This window comes from Staurois parvus, unplaced genomic scaffold, assembly GCF_062004578.1.
Source record: "Staurois parvus isolate SC_StPar_1 unplaced genomic scaffold, SC_StPar_1.0 ptg000272l, whole genome shotgun sequence".
In the NCBI taxonomy this organism is placed as follows: domain Eukaryota; kingdom Metazoa; phylum Chordata; class Amphibia; order Anura; family Ranidae; genus Staurois; species Staurois parvus.
In genome coordinates, this window is record NW_028318068.1 from 2,018,619 (window position 1) to 2,035,125 (window position 16,507).

General features: G+C 45.3%; 1 protein-coding gene across 1 annotated transcript in view; it reads left to right on the plus strand.

Annotated features, from left to right (window-relative positions):
* Nucleotides 1–12,659, plus strand: part of CFAP53 (cilia and flagella associated protein 53) — a 36,562-nt gene extending 23,903 nt beyond the window's left edge. Inside the window, exons 6-9 of the mRNA XM_089681602.1 lie at nucleotides 3,127–3,345; nucleotides 3,587–3,803; nucleotides 7,587–7,689; nucleotides 10,722–12,659. Coding sequence (XP_089537728.1) covers nucleotides 3,127–3,345; nucleotides 3,587–3,803; nucleotides 7,587–7,689; nucleotides 10,722–10,962 — 780 coding nt within the window. The 3' untranslated portion in view covers nucleotides 10,963–12,659. The remainder of the gene's footprint in view (nucleotides 1–3,126; nucleotides 3,346–3,586; nucleotides 3,804–7,586; nucleotides 7,690–10,721) is intronic.
* The last annotated feature ends 3,848 nt before the right edge of the window (nucleotides 12,660–16,507 follow it).

The window sequence follows — 16,507 nt, forward strand, 5'->3', positions numbered from 1 at the left end:
GGCTTTAGAACCACTTTAAGTGATACTATTTTTTAACCATTTGAGGACCTTAAGTGTAAGGGGCATGCCTCTAAAAACTTGGACAGAGTTTTATCTCTTACCTTCAGCAGCTCTCCCCCTACTGCAGCTCCCCCCCGCCATTATTATCAGCAACTACTGGCTGTCAAAATGAAAGGCAGGAATTGCTAAGTATTTCATAGTGGCTGTTACAATGCAGCCACTCCTGTGTAAAATGACAGTGGCAGATAGTCTGCAAGTGTCATTGAGTAAATGCAATCAATGTATTGTTTCATCATATTTGCCATTTCATTCCTATATGCAGTAGATGAAAGGTATGTCCTTTGATCTGCATATAACACCAGTTTAAGAAACCTTTGAAGTAATTTTTTTTTAATAATATGTTTTCTGATTTAATTCCTTGTTAAACTCAATCAGTCTAGTTTAACCCCTTCCTTCCCTTCTCCTCTTAGCTATAATTTTTTTTAGCTTGTAATTTTTGGCATTAATAAAGTGTTTACCTTGTTTAGTTTTCATTCTTTTGTTTGTTTTTTTTCATTTGTTGCATAATAAAATATGCAAAATTAAAAAATATAAAATAAAAAGTGCCCTTTTTTCATTTGCAAACAATGTTGCTAGGCTGTGTACCAGAAACATCATTTTAGTGTCATTTTAAATGGGACCACTTATAAAATAACATCTATACTTTTTATTTATAGTAAAAGTACCCCTTTAAAAAAACAAACAAAAAAAACCTAACACTGGTCAAAATAGAAAAAAATGCATTTTTTACAAGTCATTATTTCCATTAATATTACTTGGTTATCTTGAGTAATGACATATCTATTGCTGAATAAACAGCCCTATAGTGGAAATGTAAAAATTGTTCACAGCCATAAGGGGTGTACAGGTGCGAGGGCTGAAGTGGTTAAAAAAAGTCCATAGATTTAAAATTAATAGGTAAAATATTTAAAGTAGACTACTAACTAAACTCAATTAGTCTTAGAAATGCTCCCTCCCCCTTCCTAACACCTACGCTGACTAACTTATATGAGAGATATACATATATTTACCGTATTTTTCGCCATATAAGACGCACCTGACCATAAGACGCACCTAGGTTTTAGAGGCAGAAAACAGGAAAAAAAAATTCTGAACTAATGGACTGCAGACACAGTAGAGGAGATGACCAGAGACTGCGGACAGCACAGGGATGACCAGAGACTGCGGACACAGTACAGGAGATGACCAGAGACTGCGGACAGCACAGGGATGACCAGAGACTGCGGACAGCACAGGGATGACCAGAGACTGCGGACAGCACAGGGATGACCAGAGACTGCGGACAGTACAGATGACTGCTGACCTTTGGGGAGGTGGGGAGCAGGTACCTGAATTTGACAGGTACCCGCTCTTACTTCCGCAGAGTTTTTGATCTTACCTGTTCCTCGATCCAGCCGCGCGCTGTCTTCCCGGCTTCTGTAATGGCGCTCGGCATGACAGCCGGGTGCCCAGTGCGCATTGCGCTTTGTGATTGGTCCGGCGGCTTCTGGGATCTGTCATGTGTCCCAGGTACCGCCTTACCATTCACAAAGCGCACCGCTTCTCGCGCATGCGCACTGGGCACCCGGCTGTCATGCCCAGTGCCCACACTACAGAAGCCGGGAAGACAGCACGCCACTGGATAGAGGGACAGGTAAGGTCCCGCTGCAGAGCTGAGCGGCCGGCCCGGTATTCTGACACGGCCGCGGTGGAAATACCGGACCGGCCGCTCCATATTCGCCTTATAAGACGCACTGACATTTCCCCTCCAGTTTTGGGGAAGAAAAAGTGCGTCTTATACGGCGAAAAATACGGTACTTATTTTCAGGTCATTCTAGTCCAGTACGTGATGCTGCTCCCCTGTGTCAGCCAGAGATGGCTGCAGGGGAGAAGAGGGAGGTCCAGCAACGGACGGGCCTAAGACCTTATGGGTGATGTCTCTGTTCCCAGGAATTACAGCCATTGTTGAGCTCTCTCTTCTTCCATGCAGCCACCACTGGCTGACATAAGAGATCATGTGACCAGACCAGAGCAGATGGAAAATAGGTAAGTACAGTAATACCTCTGTTTACGAATTTAATTCATTCTGCAAGACTTTTCGTATAGCGCAAAATTTGTAAACCAAAACACTGTTTCCCACAGGATGCATTGAAAACCAATTAATCCGTCCCTGAGGTCAGAAATAAGTAAACGCTACTAAAATACAGCATGAGTTATTTTATTAAGTCATGCGGTATTTTAGTAGTGACAACCATGTGTTAATGTTTCAGCTGTCAGCAGGGTTCCCCACTGACAACTGAATGTAAAAGAATTTGCCGGCAATTAAAAAAAAAATTTCACAAACGGCGTGGGGTTCCCCCTCTCATCCATACCAAGCACTTCGGGTCTGGTATGAATTTTGAGAGGAACTCCCACACCAAAATTTAAAAAAAATGGCGTGGGGTCCCCCCAAATCCATTCCAGATCCTTATCTGAGCATGCAGCCCGGCAGGTCAGGAAAGGGGGGGCGAGCAAGTGCCCCCTCTCCTCCTGAACCATACCAAGCCACATGCCCTCAAAATGGGGGGGGTGCTTTGGAGCAGGGGGGGCTCCCCCCCAAAGCACCTTGTCCCCATGTTGATGGGGACAAGGGCCTCTTCCCGACAACCCTGGCCGGTGGTTGTGGGGGTCTGTGGACAGGGGGCTTATCGGAATCTGGAAGTCCCCTTTAACAAGGGGGCTCCCGGCCCCCCCAATGTGAATGAGTGCAGGGTACATGGTATCGCTACTCATTCACAAAAAACAAACAGTGTAATGTGAAAAAAGACAGGACACGGTCTTTGACAAGTCCTTTATTAAAAGAAAAAACTAAAAGGATGTCCCCCGCAGTAGATCCAACGTCAATCATGATGTCCACCGCCGACCCGAAACAAGAAAAAAAAAAAAGGTTCAGTTCCCAGCGATGACTGCCAGTCCTCTGCCTCTGAGCTGGCTTGACAGATCTTAAATATGTAAGGGGCGGGGCCACCCGGGGACATGTGCTATGTGGAGTTCTCCCTCAGCAATGTAAGAGATACATTAACAATTATACTAATATCCCTGTAACAGGCGGAGCAGAGGAAGCTCATGAAGATGGAGGATGAACGCGCTTTGCGGGAAAAGCAGCAAAAACAGTCTCAGGTCAGGAACATGTTGGATCATTCCATCCGCCTGAAGATGAAGCGATTGGCTCGAGACCAGCAGGAGGAGCTAGCGCTTGACATGAAGATCATGGAGCAGATCATGCAAGACACTCATGATGATACAGAAGAGAAGCGCCAGAGGAAGGTGAGGATTGCTTTACACTCTTATACTGAAGAAGCGCTGGCCAAATCTGAAAATCTGTGAGGCATGCATTTCTGATTCATCTGAACATTTATTCTGTTTAGCCAGTCCTGTGATTTATACTACACAGACAGCAAAGCCAGGAAGATGTCTACACTTCCTTCTGCTTAATCTTACCTGATATTTTTTGCCTGCTCATTGCCTGCCAGAGTACTGTAATAAGTGACTTTTTTTTCATATTTAGATGGAGCTGCAGAAAGAGCAGCAGATCTACAGACAGTACTTGGCCCAACAGCTGGAGGAGGAGAAGAGACAAGAGAGGGAGATGGACAAGCTGATTGAGGCTGAGCTAGAGAAATCCTGGGCTAAGAGGGCAGAGCAGCTGCGGCTGGAGAAGGAGGCCAGGAATCGGCTGATGAAGGATGTCATGGACACCCGAAGACTCCAGATCCAAGAGAAGTGTAAGGAAATACATTGATTAGAGTCTGTCTTTATAGGTGCTTGCCTGTTTTTAACCTTTTCACGATTGGACGTCATTAAAGCCAAGTTGCCCAAATGTAGCAATATCAGTATGTCTTGGTTTACTTGACAATAACTTTATGACTAATTTATATATCCTGTACTATATCATTTCTATGTTCTTCCTCTTCCTGGTCCTTCTCCAGTGACATGACACCTCCAACACACAGACTGTTTTTTCCCACAGTGAAATCCCCCTCACACACACATTGATGATTTTTCCCTGTAACCCTCCGTTTGTATACACACATTGGTACTTCCCCAGTGAAATTCCACTCCAGCACAACACAATGGTCTTTATCCATATCCTTCCTCCAGCACACAGACATTGGGCTTTATCCATATCCCTCCTCCAGCACACAGACATTGGGCTTTATCCATATCCCTCCTCCAGCACACAGACATTGGTCTTTACCCGTATCCCTCCTCCAGCACACAGACATTGGTCTTTACCCGTATCCCTCCTCCAGCACACACACATTGGTCTTTACCCGTATCCCTCCTCCAGCACACAGACATTGGTTTTTACCCGTATCCCTCCTCCAGCACACAGACATTGGTCTTTACCCGTATCCCTCCTCCAGCACACACACATTGGTCTTTACCCGTATCCCTCCTCCAGCACACACACATTGGTCTTTACCCGTATCCCTCCTCCAGCACACAGACATTGGGCTTTACCCGTATCCCTCCTCCAGCACACAGACATTGGGCTTTACCCGTATCCCTCCTCCAGCACACACACATTGGTCTTTACCCGTATCCCTCCTCCAGCACACACACATTGGTCTTTACCCGTATCCCTCCTCCAGCACACACACATTGGTCTTTACCCGTATTTTGCAGAAAAGAGCACAGGGCCGGATAGCACGGGGGGGGGGGGAGCAGGAAAGGGCATGAGGGGCGGAGAGCTCAGGGGGTTGGAGAGCTTGGGGGTATGAGCAGGAAAGAACATGGGGAGGGACGGGTTCCAGGAAAGAGCACAGGGTTCGGAGAGCTCGGGGGGGGGGGGGGGATAGAGAGCATGGGAGGGAGGGGCAGGAGAGAGCATGGGGGCCAGAGAGCTCAGGGAGGGGGGGGGGGAGAGCAGAAAAGAGCACTTGGGGACGGAGAGCTCAGGGGAGAGAGCAGAAAATAGCACTGGAGGGCAGAGAGCTCAGGGAGGGAGGGGAGAGCAGAAAAGAGCACTGGGGGGCAGAGAGCTCAGGGAGGGGAGAGCAGAAAAGAGCACTGGGGGGCAGAGAGCTCAGGGAGGGAGGGAGGGGAGAGCAGAAAAGAGCACTGGGGGGCAGAGAGCTCAGGAAGGGGGGGGGGAGCAGAAAAGAGCACTGGGGGGCAGAGAGCTCAGGGGGACAGCAGGAAAAAAGCTGTATAGGAGGAGCAACGGCGGTGACTGCATATAGAGAAACCTATCTCTTCATATTCCTCCTGCAGCCACTGAATGCCGGCTTCTCCACCTCTCCCTCCTGCAGACATACAGGGCCCCCTGCAGCATGGGGCCAAGTCACAGTTGTGGCACCTGCAACCCCTGTAGGTATGCCCCTGTTACCTGCTCTGTGTAATGGTTTTGTGCACAACAGCCCCTATCCTCCACTTCTGGGGTCCCCGCTGGCGCCTCTGGCTCAATCCCTAGCCGTACTGTGTGCTTCTGTTGATGCACACAGTGCCTCTCGGCTCCGTCCCCTGCCCCCTCCTCACAGGCTGTGGTTGTCATCGGCAGGTGCCAATGGCTGCCACTGCTGCCCCTGAGTCTTGTGAGGAGGTAGAGAGAGAGCAGTGCTGCTGCTCTCATGTACAGCGCTTGATCGGGATCGGGTAAGTATAGAGGGGGGCTGAGGGTGGGGGGCACAGAAAATGTTTTACCTTAATGTATATAATGTTAAAAAAAATGATATATGTCCCATGAGGCATTGCTCCTCACACATTCACATTCACAAGCTCTCAGGCACTTACTGACTTGTATGGACGGTGTACTGAGCTGTGTGTGTGCTGCACTGTGTATACTGACATGTATGGATGATGTACTGAGCTGCGTGTGTGCTGCACTGTGTATACAGACATGTATGGACGGTGTACTGAGCTGTCTGTGTGCTGCACTGTGTATACAGACATGTATGGACAGTGTACTGAGCTGCGTGTGTGCTGCACTGTGTATACAGACATGTATGGATGGTGTACTGAGCTGCGTGTGTGCTGCACTGTGTATACTGACATGTATGGACGGTGTACTGAGCTGCGTGTGTGCTGCACTGTGTATACTGACATGTATGAACAGTGTGCTGAGCTGCATGTGTGCTGCACTGTGTATACAGTCATGTATGGACGGTGTACTGAGCTGCATGTGTGCTGCACTGTGTATACTGACATGTATGGACGGTGTACTGAGCTGTCTGTGTGCTGCACTGTGTATATAGACATGTATGGACGGTGTACTGAGCTGCATGTGTGCTGCACTGTGTATACAGACATGTATGGACGGTGTACTGAGCTGCATGTGTGCTGCACTGTGTATACTGACATGTATGGACGGTGTGCTGAGCTGCATGTGTGCTGCACTGTGTATACTGACATGTATGGACGGTGTACTGAGCTGCATGTGTGCTGCACTGTGTATACTGACATGTATGGACGGTGTACTGAGCTGCGTGTGTGCTGCACTGTGTATACAGACATGTATGGACGGTGTACTGAGCTGCGTGTGTGCTGCACTGTGTATACAGACATGTATGGATGGTGTACTGAGCTGTCTGTGTGCTGCACTGTGTATACAGACATGTGTGGATGGTGTACTGAGCTGTCTGTGTGCTGCACTGTGTATACAGACATGTATGGAAGGTGTACTGAGCTGTCTGTGTGCTGCACTGTGTATACAGACATGTATGGATGGTGTACTGAGCTGTCTGTGTGCTGCACTGTGTATACAGACATGTATGGATGGTGTACTGAGCTGTCTGTGTGCTGCACTGTGTATACTGACATGTATGGATGGTGTACTGAGCTGTCTGTGTGCTGCACTGTGTATACTGACATGTATGGATGGTGTACTGAGCTGTCTGTGTGCTGCACTGTGTATACTGACATGTATGGATGGTGTACTGAGCTGTCTGTGTGCTGCACTGTGTATACTGACATGTATGGATGGTGTACTGAGCTGTCTGTGTGCTGCACTGTATTTTCTGATATGTAAACAAATAATGAAGTCTGTATTCAGGACAACTAATTGATTATGAAAAAAGTTAACAACTATTTCTATGATCGATGATAATTGATGAGTTGATTCGCAGTCTCAGCCCCGGACATTTGTTACCTCTGTGCAGGGAATGCATTCAGGTAAACAATCTGGAACAGGGGCGGACTGACAACGCATGGGGCCCCCGGGCAATAGGGGATCATGGGGCCCCTGTGTCCTTGCCCAAACTCAAAAAAGCCTATGAAAAAAGGACCAGGGGCATCTCATGGGGCCCCTACTGACCCCGGGCCCTCGGGCAGTGCCGAGTTTCCAAATGGTCCGCCCCTGCTCTGGAATCACACGAAGGGTGTCAGGGCAGATGAAGAGTGGTGACAGCTGAGCCCTCAGGGGACAGAAGTGCCTGCTGTGGGATCCAGTCCTTCCTCAGTCCCAGGGATGGTTGGGTCATTCTCTGGCTGATGACAGTCCAGCGTTGGTTCTGCTCCTGGAGCTCAGTGCAGGTCACTCATCACTTCTCCTCTTTTTGTTTTTCTAGTGGAAAGGAATGCCAGAGAACAGGAAGAGCTGGCCCAGGATAAGGAACTTTTGGAAAAAGCTGTGGCAGAACACAGGCAGCTGGAGATGGAGAGGAATACCAGGTAGAGCCACAAACATTGCCAACCAATTCAAGCAGATCATTGCATGGATGTGGATATATTTGTATATTTATTTAGGGGTCATGTCAACAGATGTCCTAGCCAATCGCAGCATTTTTCATTCAAACGCTTGCATTCAAAAGGCAGCATTTGACAAGTATAGGCTGTGTTTGTCCTACTTTGCCTGCAGTTTAACCCCTTCACGCCTAAGGGTAAAGGATTCATGAGCACTTAATGCATCATGTGCAGGAGCATTGTCGTGGTGGTGAATCCACTTGTCAAGTCAGAGTTCTTATCTTTTCCTCTAAACAGATTTTCGTAACCTTTTCAGAACTTCCAAGTTATAATGTTGCTTGACCATTCTTGCATCATCGTGGACATCTTACTACCCCTCCTTAACCCCTTCATGCCTAAGGGTAAAACAAATCTAAATGCCTAAGCACAATTTTGCAACATTGATATGTGTTAGTAAAACCGCACATATCATCACAACTACTTTTTACATCCAGGTGGATTATACCGCGTTTTTTTCAGGACAAATTGGGCTTTCATTTGGTGGTAAATGTTAATGGATATCTCCTGATTTTTTTTTTTATTATCAAAGGAAATCTGACCCAAAATAGTTTAAAAAAAAAAAAAATTTTTTTAATTAGCTGTGTGTTTCTTGTTACTACCATAACCTACCACCAAAGAACAGCCCAAAATAAATTCTCCAGCTCTTGATAATCGCAGCGATACCATATATGTATGTTATTTGTTGTTTGTACCCGGAGTACAGACCAGAAACAATCGTGTGCATTTTGTTTTTGTCTTTTTTTACCTAAAACACACTGACACCAATTTTTTTTTTAATGCTGACCTTTGACCCTGACTTTTTGACCTTGACATGTGACCCTGACCTTGACCCAAACACTTACCTTGGTACTGAACTAGATCAAACCTAGATCAAAAATACCTAAATAAAACCTTGATCTAGGTATTTTTTCTTTATTTTTTCTTTTCTTTTTTTAATGTTTATTTATCTTTTTTTTTTTACAAGCATTTTTTTCCCTCTATGCTAAGAGTTAGAAATATACAATGTATCGCTCTCCTCTGTTCATAGAGAGAAAAAAAAACAAGGGGGCCGGGTTATACAGTGACTGATCACTGTGACCCTATGAGGACCCTATGTGACCCTATCACAGCGATCACGTGACCCGGAATTGGGAGTCCCGATCGTTACAATGGGACCCGAAGCTCTCAGTGACACCGCGGTCTTTGTGCTGAGAGCACGCCGTGTGGTTCGCCCCCAGCAGAAAGACAGGTACGCAAATATACGGACCCACGGAAAAAAGCCCAGTTCTGTGAGGCCGCATAGTTGTGTTACGTTGGCGTTAAGGGGTTAAACACATCGTAGTAGGAAACGTTGGGGTTGATTTACTAAAACTGGAGAGTGCAAAATCTGGTGCCGCTCTGCATAGAAACCAATCAGCTTTCAGGTTTTATTGTCAAAGTTTGACTGAACAAGCTGAAGTTAGAAGCTGATTGGCTCCCATGCACAGCTGTACCAGATTTTGCACTCTCCGGTTTTAGTAAATCAACCCTGTGGAGTCCAAAGAAACACAGCGTAATGCAAAGCAGTGACCAGATCCTCCACAAGTCACCTTTGTTCAAGAACGAAAAAAATCAGTTAAGATAACCATCCCTCATAGCTGAGGTCCTCCATGCCCCTTAGTACATTGGTTTGAGCTCTGCCCTTCGGAGGAACTCTGCCCTTGGGAGGAGCGTGTCCTCAAAAACAAGTGAAAATCTACAGGCGGAACCTATATGGGTATCATTATTCATGTCAGTTTTGGCAGCAGGAACTCAATGTATCTTGCTTAACCTCTTCCCGTCCGGACCATGTCTATAAACGGACGGACGGGAGTGCTGCCGATGCAGGAGGACATTTCTAAATGTCCCCCCCCCCCACATCCATTGCCTGTGCGCGACTCCTGGGAGCGCGCAGCGCCGCAATCTGTGGCCACTGTGTCCACCAGATACAGCGGAACACAGATCGCTGTACGGGACCTCTGTGTGAGGTCCTGATTCATGTGATCACTGTTTGGCCAATCAGTGATCACATGAATTGTAGTAAACAAGATCTCACTTCCTGACATCATTACTTACTACTAGTGAAATTTGAATGATCACAGAGATCACATGGTACAAGGCAATTCACAACAGCCTTGTACAGGGGCGGACTGACCATTTGGGAACTCGGGCACTGCCCGAGGGCCCGGGGTCAGTAGGGGGCCCCATGAGATGCCCCTGGTACCTTTTCATAGGCTTTTTTGGGTGTTGTTTGAGTGTGGGCGAGGACACAGGGGCCCCATGATCCCCTATTGCCCGGGGGCCCCATGAGTTGTCAGTCCGCCCCTGGCCTTGTACCATGTGACAAGCTGTGACCAATCACAGCTCACACAGTATTTCTCAATGGCTGCAGGAATGCAGCCGGAGAGGAGAAATGATTGCTTTTACAGCCTTTATGGGTGTAAGAGCAATCAGTGTAAAAAAAGAAAAAACAATCTTAATCACAAGTACTATGGTGACACTGTACTGCTAGGGTGACAGTTTGTAAAAAAAAAAAAAAAGCATAAATAATAATATAAAAAATAAAATTAAAATGAAAAAAAAATTTGAAAAATTCAAATTTTTTGTTTTAAACTATTTTTTTTAACTAAAAAGATAGACGAATACATTTTGACCAAGATTTATGAAGAAATATTATTTATTTGCAAAAGAAAAACACTTTTATTTTAAATTTTTGGACTTTTTCATTTATATAGCAAACAAATTAAAATCCCATTGGTGAATAAATACCACCAAAATAAAGTTTTATCTGTCTCAAAACAAATGCTAAAAAATTCATATGGGTACAGTGTTGCATGACCGCGCAATTGTCATTCAAAGTGTGATAGCGCTGAAAGCTGGAAATTGCCCTGGACAGGAAGGGGGTGAAAGTGTCTGGACTGGAAGTGGTTAAAGTAATATTGTTTTGATGACTGTACCTATAGGACGGTGAAGACAGCCCAGCAGTACCAGCACCAGCTTCTCTCTCAGGTGGCATACCAGCAACAGTTGCGGGAGGCGGAAAAGGAGGAGGAGCGTCGAGAGTATGAATCTGGATTACTGGTGGAGAAATCATACCAACAGAAGTTGCAAGACATCCTGTCCAGACCGTACGTCCGCCAGGAGCACATCCACCCCTTGAGAAGGACACGCCTCTCCAGCCCTAAAGACTGGCTGCCCCAGTAATCCCGCCCTCCCTATCATACTGCATTTAAAGTGCAACTCCACTCACAGCTTTTTTTTCCTTTAGGATAGGGTAGAGAACTGTTCGTATCTTTGTCAGAATTTTATTGCTCCCTGTGTACTTACTTGGGAGATTTACCCCTACTGCTGTCCTGTGATAGCATGGTTACCAGGAGAAGTAGTGGGGTTAAGTCTCCCAAGGGGGAAAAGACTTTATTAAAAGTTGAGAGAGGTTCTAGCCTTCCCCAAACTACTAAAAAAAAAAGTGTTTTTGCTGCTCTGTCCATATTAAGATATTTTTTACTTCCTGCCCCAATGACATTTGTCACTGAAACAGGAAGTGGGAAGAAATCTCCCCAACATATAAAGCAGTAAGGCTCCATGTACACGGGACACTTCTGAACGATGGAAACTGACTGCTGGAAAACGTAGGTTAAAAAACGTCTGTTTAGGTGTGTTTGCATACCGCGTTTATGAATGTTTGCGTTTAGAAGCGTTTTTTAAAGATAAGCTCAGGAGACCTTCCCAAATGCCCAGAATGCACTGAAAAACAGTAAAAAATTAACTATTTCAGACCTTTTGAGAGAAATAGAGAGAGCAGAAGCAGAGAGAGCAGTATGTGTTGAGATTAGCGGGGGTTTTTTTTGTGGTGTTTGGATGTTCCGGCTCATTTCTGTGCAGAAATTATTGCAGCAGTGTCTAACATATTTTCTTTCATGCGAAACCTCAAAGTATGGTGTACCGGGTCCATTTGAGTACCGGGAAAACGCTTTGCATGCATTTTTCATGATGAAAAAAGGCTCCGGACAGCATCTGGAAATGGAAGAGTTAAAAAAAAATTTCAAACACAAACGCTTATAAATGCGGTTAGCCGCGTTTACAAGCGTTTGAAACGCTGATAAAATCTACTGAACGCAAGTTATATTGTACAGCGCTGAGCAAACTGTTGGCGCTATATAAATCCTGTATAATAATAATACAGTTTGGTGCGTTCAAAAAAACGACTGTAAACTCAACTGTCTGTAAACGACTGTAAACGAAGATGTGTACATGGACACAGAGGAAACATTAGGGAGAGTTCAGGGGCTGCTGAAAAAAACGCTGAACAGCTCCTAAACGTGCGTTTATCAGCCGCAGTGTACATGGAGCCTAAAGCTGACAGAGGTTGTATCCGCTCCCATTCTTTCAAGAACTAAAACAAAAGGTTTTGGCTGGAGTTATACTTAAAATTCTCCATTTTTTTCTTTTCCGCCAAATTCAAAACACTGTAAAGCAGGGAAGTGATGTCATATTTTAATGCCTGCAAAATCCAAGTTCCTGTTCTCACAGTCCTTGTGATGTCACAGAAGAGCTGTGCATGAAGCTGTGTCTGTGTCTTTAGTAACTAGCAAAGTGCTAGAGCAGGCTGTTCGAGAATAAAAATAAAGTTTTGCTTGGAGTCGAGCTTTGAGTGAATTGACGCAATGGGGGAGATTTACTAAAACTGGAGAGTGCAAAATCTGGTGCAGCTCTGCATAGGAACCAATCAGCTTCCAGGTTTTATTGTCAAAGCTTAATTGAACAAGGTGAAAGTTTTCCGTGGTGTCACTGCCCTGCCCTGAGTGAAAGGAGATCTCTTTATAATGTAAGGAACGCATACACCATTGTGGATAGGATTGTGTGTCTGGGATCAAACGCCATAAATAAAAACTTCAATTATAGTTTATTGCAGTCTTGTTGTTGACAATACAAACAGGTTTTTTTATCCCACCAAACATTTCCCATGCTTGCTATTTATTAAGTAAATTCCAAAAAGATGTATTCAAGAGGCACTTTATGACGCATAACTGGCATGACCACTTGTATAAAGCGAGGCTCCCCATGGTGGGTGCCCACAAGCAGCTCAGCATATCGAGAAACGGAAAAGAGTGCCAAACCAAATGGATGCTTTTTATTTACGATCATTGAAAACGGTCAAAAAGTTTCAAGGGCCAATACATTCCCCGCTTTATCAGGGCTTAAAGTGGAACTCCACCCAAAAGAGAAGTTCCGCTTTAAGGACTGCTCCCCCGCTCCCCACTAAGGATTGACACCTTTGGGGAGCGGGGGGAATGGGTACCACTTCCAGTCCGATTGTCTGGGCGATCGGAAGTGGAAGGTGTCCTCCCTCCCTGTAGTTTTGTTTGACAGGTGACAGGTCCCAGAAGACTACAGGACCATTCATGAAGCGCAGCGCTACTCGCGCATGCACAGTGGGTACCCAGCTGTGAAGCCACAAGCTATCACAGCCGGGTGCCCACACTGAAGATGCCGGCCTCCTGGAATACAGGACGGCCAGTGAAACGGGCTGCGGGGGGGACACCATGGGACAGGTAAGTGGCTGTTTTTTAAAAGTCAGCAGCTACAGTTTTTGTAGCTGCTTTTATTTTTTTACAGTGTGAGTGGAACTCCGATTTAACCCCTTGGTGCCGGCAGCTCCCGGCCCTTTAAGGGTTCCAAAAGCCGGGGCGGGGTTTTAGGGTCACGTGACCGCCGTGATTCGCTGTCACGTCGGTCACATGATCGGAAAAGATCCTGATCAAAAGAGGAGATTGGGACCTTTCCATGAGTACTGAACGTGTGTGCTGGGAGCGTGCAGGGTGCCCTCAGCACATACGTTTTTTCTAATACAACACAAATGTACGGCCGCTCAGTGTCTAGGCCCAGACGCCAGGAGGCTGCACATTTGCGTTCGGCTGGCACCAAGAGGTTAAAGTGTAAGATTACCTTTTCAGAAAAAATGAGAAGGTGAATCAACACTCTACACCCCACCAGTCCCTGCTGTACTTGCCTCCATGGGTGATGAACTGTCAGTGCCTATGCAGCCATTGCAGCAGTTCTAGGGATCATGTTTTTACCCTAATTAGACCCCTTTCACACGCGGCAGAATCCGATTTGTTCAGCAGGGGATCTGTCCACTGATCCTCTGCTGATTGGAGCAGAGCAGGCGGGTGACAGGTACATGTCCGCTCTGTTTCTGCAGAGCGGACATATGAACACAGACCACTCTGCTCTGACACTTCACTGTCCATTTCCGCTCAACTACCATGTGATCCACCTACACGGAGGAGGATGGATACTCTTCTTTTTATTAACCAGACCGAATTGGATTGGAGGTAGGAGGGTGTAAATGGATACAGGTTCGTTTACACCCACTGGTCCATAGGGGTGAATGTAGAGATGAGAAGACCTGGGGAAAAAACAGAAAAATTGGGAGAAAACAGGTTCTCTGTTTTTTTTTTCCAAAGCCATTCTTGTTTTTTTGTTTTTTCCAGAAAAATTAAAAAAAGAGTGTGGAATATGTTCTTTTACAATGATAAATACTATATCTATGACATGGTAGTCAAACTATATAACAGGAAGAGAAGTATATAAAAAATGAGTGCGCTGTACACTAAATAATCATAAACAATAATCGATCAAATTAATGCTGCTACATAAAAAATGTACATAACTTAATAGAAATGATATAAGTCCACATTCATATATTAAATAATTAAAAGTCCCAACATCCAGTAAAATTGTGCTGTGTACTAAAGAAATCCTCCAACAGAAAGTGCATAGGTGTCCACAAATGCTTGACACAAAAGGAGTCTTTTTTTGTGTCAAGCATTTGTGGACACCTCTGCACTTTCCGTTGGAGGATTTCTTTAGCACACAGCTATTGTTATTTAATATATTAATGTGGATTTATATAATTTCAATTAATTTATGCACGTTTTTATGTAGCAGCATTTATTTGATTATTGTTTATGATTATTTAGTGTACAGCTCATTTTTTATATGTTTTGTACTTTCTGGTGTTCAGGAAAGAGTAGCAGCAGTTCACTAATTGTTTCACTATTGTTTCAGAATATATATATTTTTTTCACACATTTATTCACATATTGTATTTTCTGGGGTATATCACAGTTTTTTTCCCTTTTTTCTGTCTTACAGGAAGAGAAGTATGGTTTTAAAAAATAATACACAATCATACTCACCTAGATGGCTGAAGCACCGAACCCAACTGCAGCTGCCCCCCAACGCTTCTAAGACCAAGAACTGAGTGATCAAACACAGCTGATCGCTCAGCTTTGGACTTCAGCCTGCAGAGAGCTGGTGGCTGCCAGTCACTGACTCTCTGCTCTGCCCCTCCAGCACTCACTGGAGCATTGAACTGTGAAGGATGTGGTAGCTGCTGGCTCAGGCTCTTAGAGGATTGCCTGAAAGGCCTAGCAAGCTGCTGGTCCAGGCATCTGGGTGCATCTCAACTTTAAACTTAGGATCTTTTCTGAGCCTGGACTGGCTAAGTGACGTCAGCCAACAGTGAGCTTTACCCTACTGTCAGCTGGAAACAGGTCACAGGAGTGCAGAATGAACTGCGCTCCTGTGATCCATAGGAGAAGCAAAGCCAAATTCGCTATACTTCTCAATATACTTAATGAAAGATTTCTAAGACTTTAAGTAAAGTCTTAAATTATTTCAAGTTCTCTCAGAAGATAAGCAAATCCTGGAATACAATTCAAGTAACACTTTACTTCTCCATGCAATTCTCAAACAAGAGAAATATGGATGTTTGCCACTAGAGGGCACTGCAGGGAAAAGGCTCCAGTTTAGTTTGCTTGTGGATTCCATCTTGTACCTCCCGCAGTTAGGTGATTGTTGGGATATAGTAGATGATAGTTTTTGTTCTCTCAGACTTTAATTGACAGGTAAGAGGGTAAATCTATCTGACAAGTGAGTTCATCTTTATAACCTTTAAATCATTTCTATTGTTCACCATCACAGCATAATGGTTACCTATAGTCTGGTCAGTAAATTGGTTTTCCTTTTCCTCCTCTCAGTAAAATGGTGAGACCAACATCTAGAGTTTGGAAACATTTCCGCAGAGCAATTTCTGCTGAGAGCAAAGCTGCAGTTAGCAAATATTGTAAGAAGTATTCTTTTCCAAATGCTACAAGGATGACAGAACACTTCCATGCATGCCAGAGGTGCCCTAAAGACATTGAAAATACATTATGGAATGAAATGATGAGGACCAGAATGAAAGTGCAAGTAGCTTTTCCCTCCAGAGTTCTCATTCCAGAAACACTCTTTCTGCTGCTTCTGGATCATCACACATTTTAAAAAGCAAGTTAAAGCGGAGTTCCACTCACCCTGTAAAAATAAACATCAGCAGCTACAAAAACTGTAGCTGCTGACTATTAAGAAACAGTCCCTCGGTGTGTCCCTTGCAGTCCGTTTCACTGGCCGTCCTGGATTCCAGGTGCCAGTATCTTCACTGTGGGCACCCGGCTGTGACAGCTTGCGGTACCCACTGCGCATGCGTGAGTAGCGCTGCGCTTCATGAATGGTCCTGTAGTCTTCTGGGACCTGTTATGTGTCCCACAAGACTACAGGAAGGGAGGGAGGGATGACACCTTCCATTTCCGATTGCCTAGGTGATCGGACTGGAAGTGGGAGCGGGTACCTGTCAAATTCACGTACCCGCTCCCCGCCCCCCAAAGGTGCCAATCTCTAATGGGGAACAGTCCTTAAAGTGGAACTT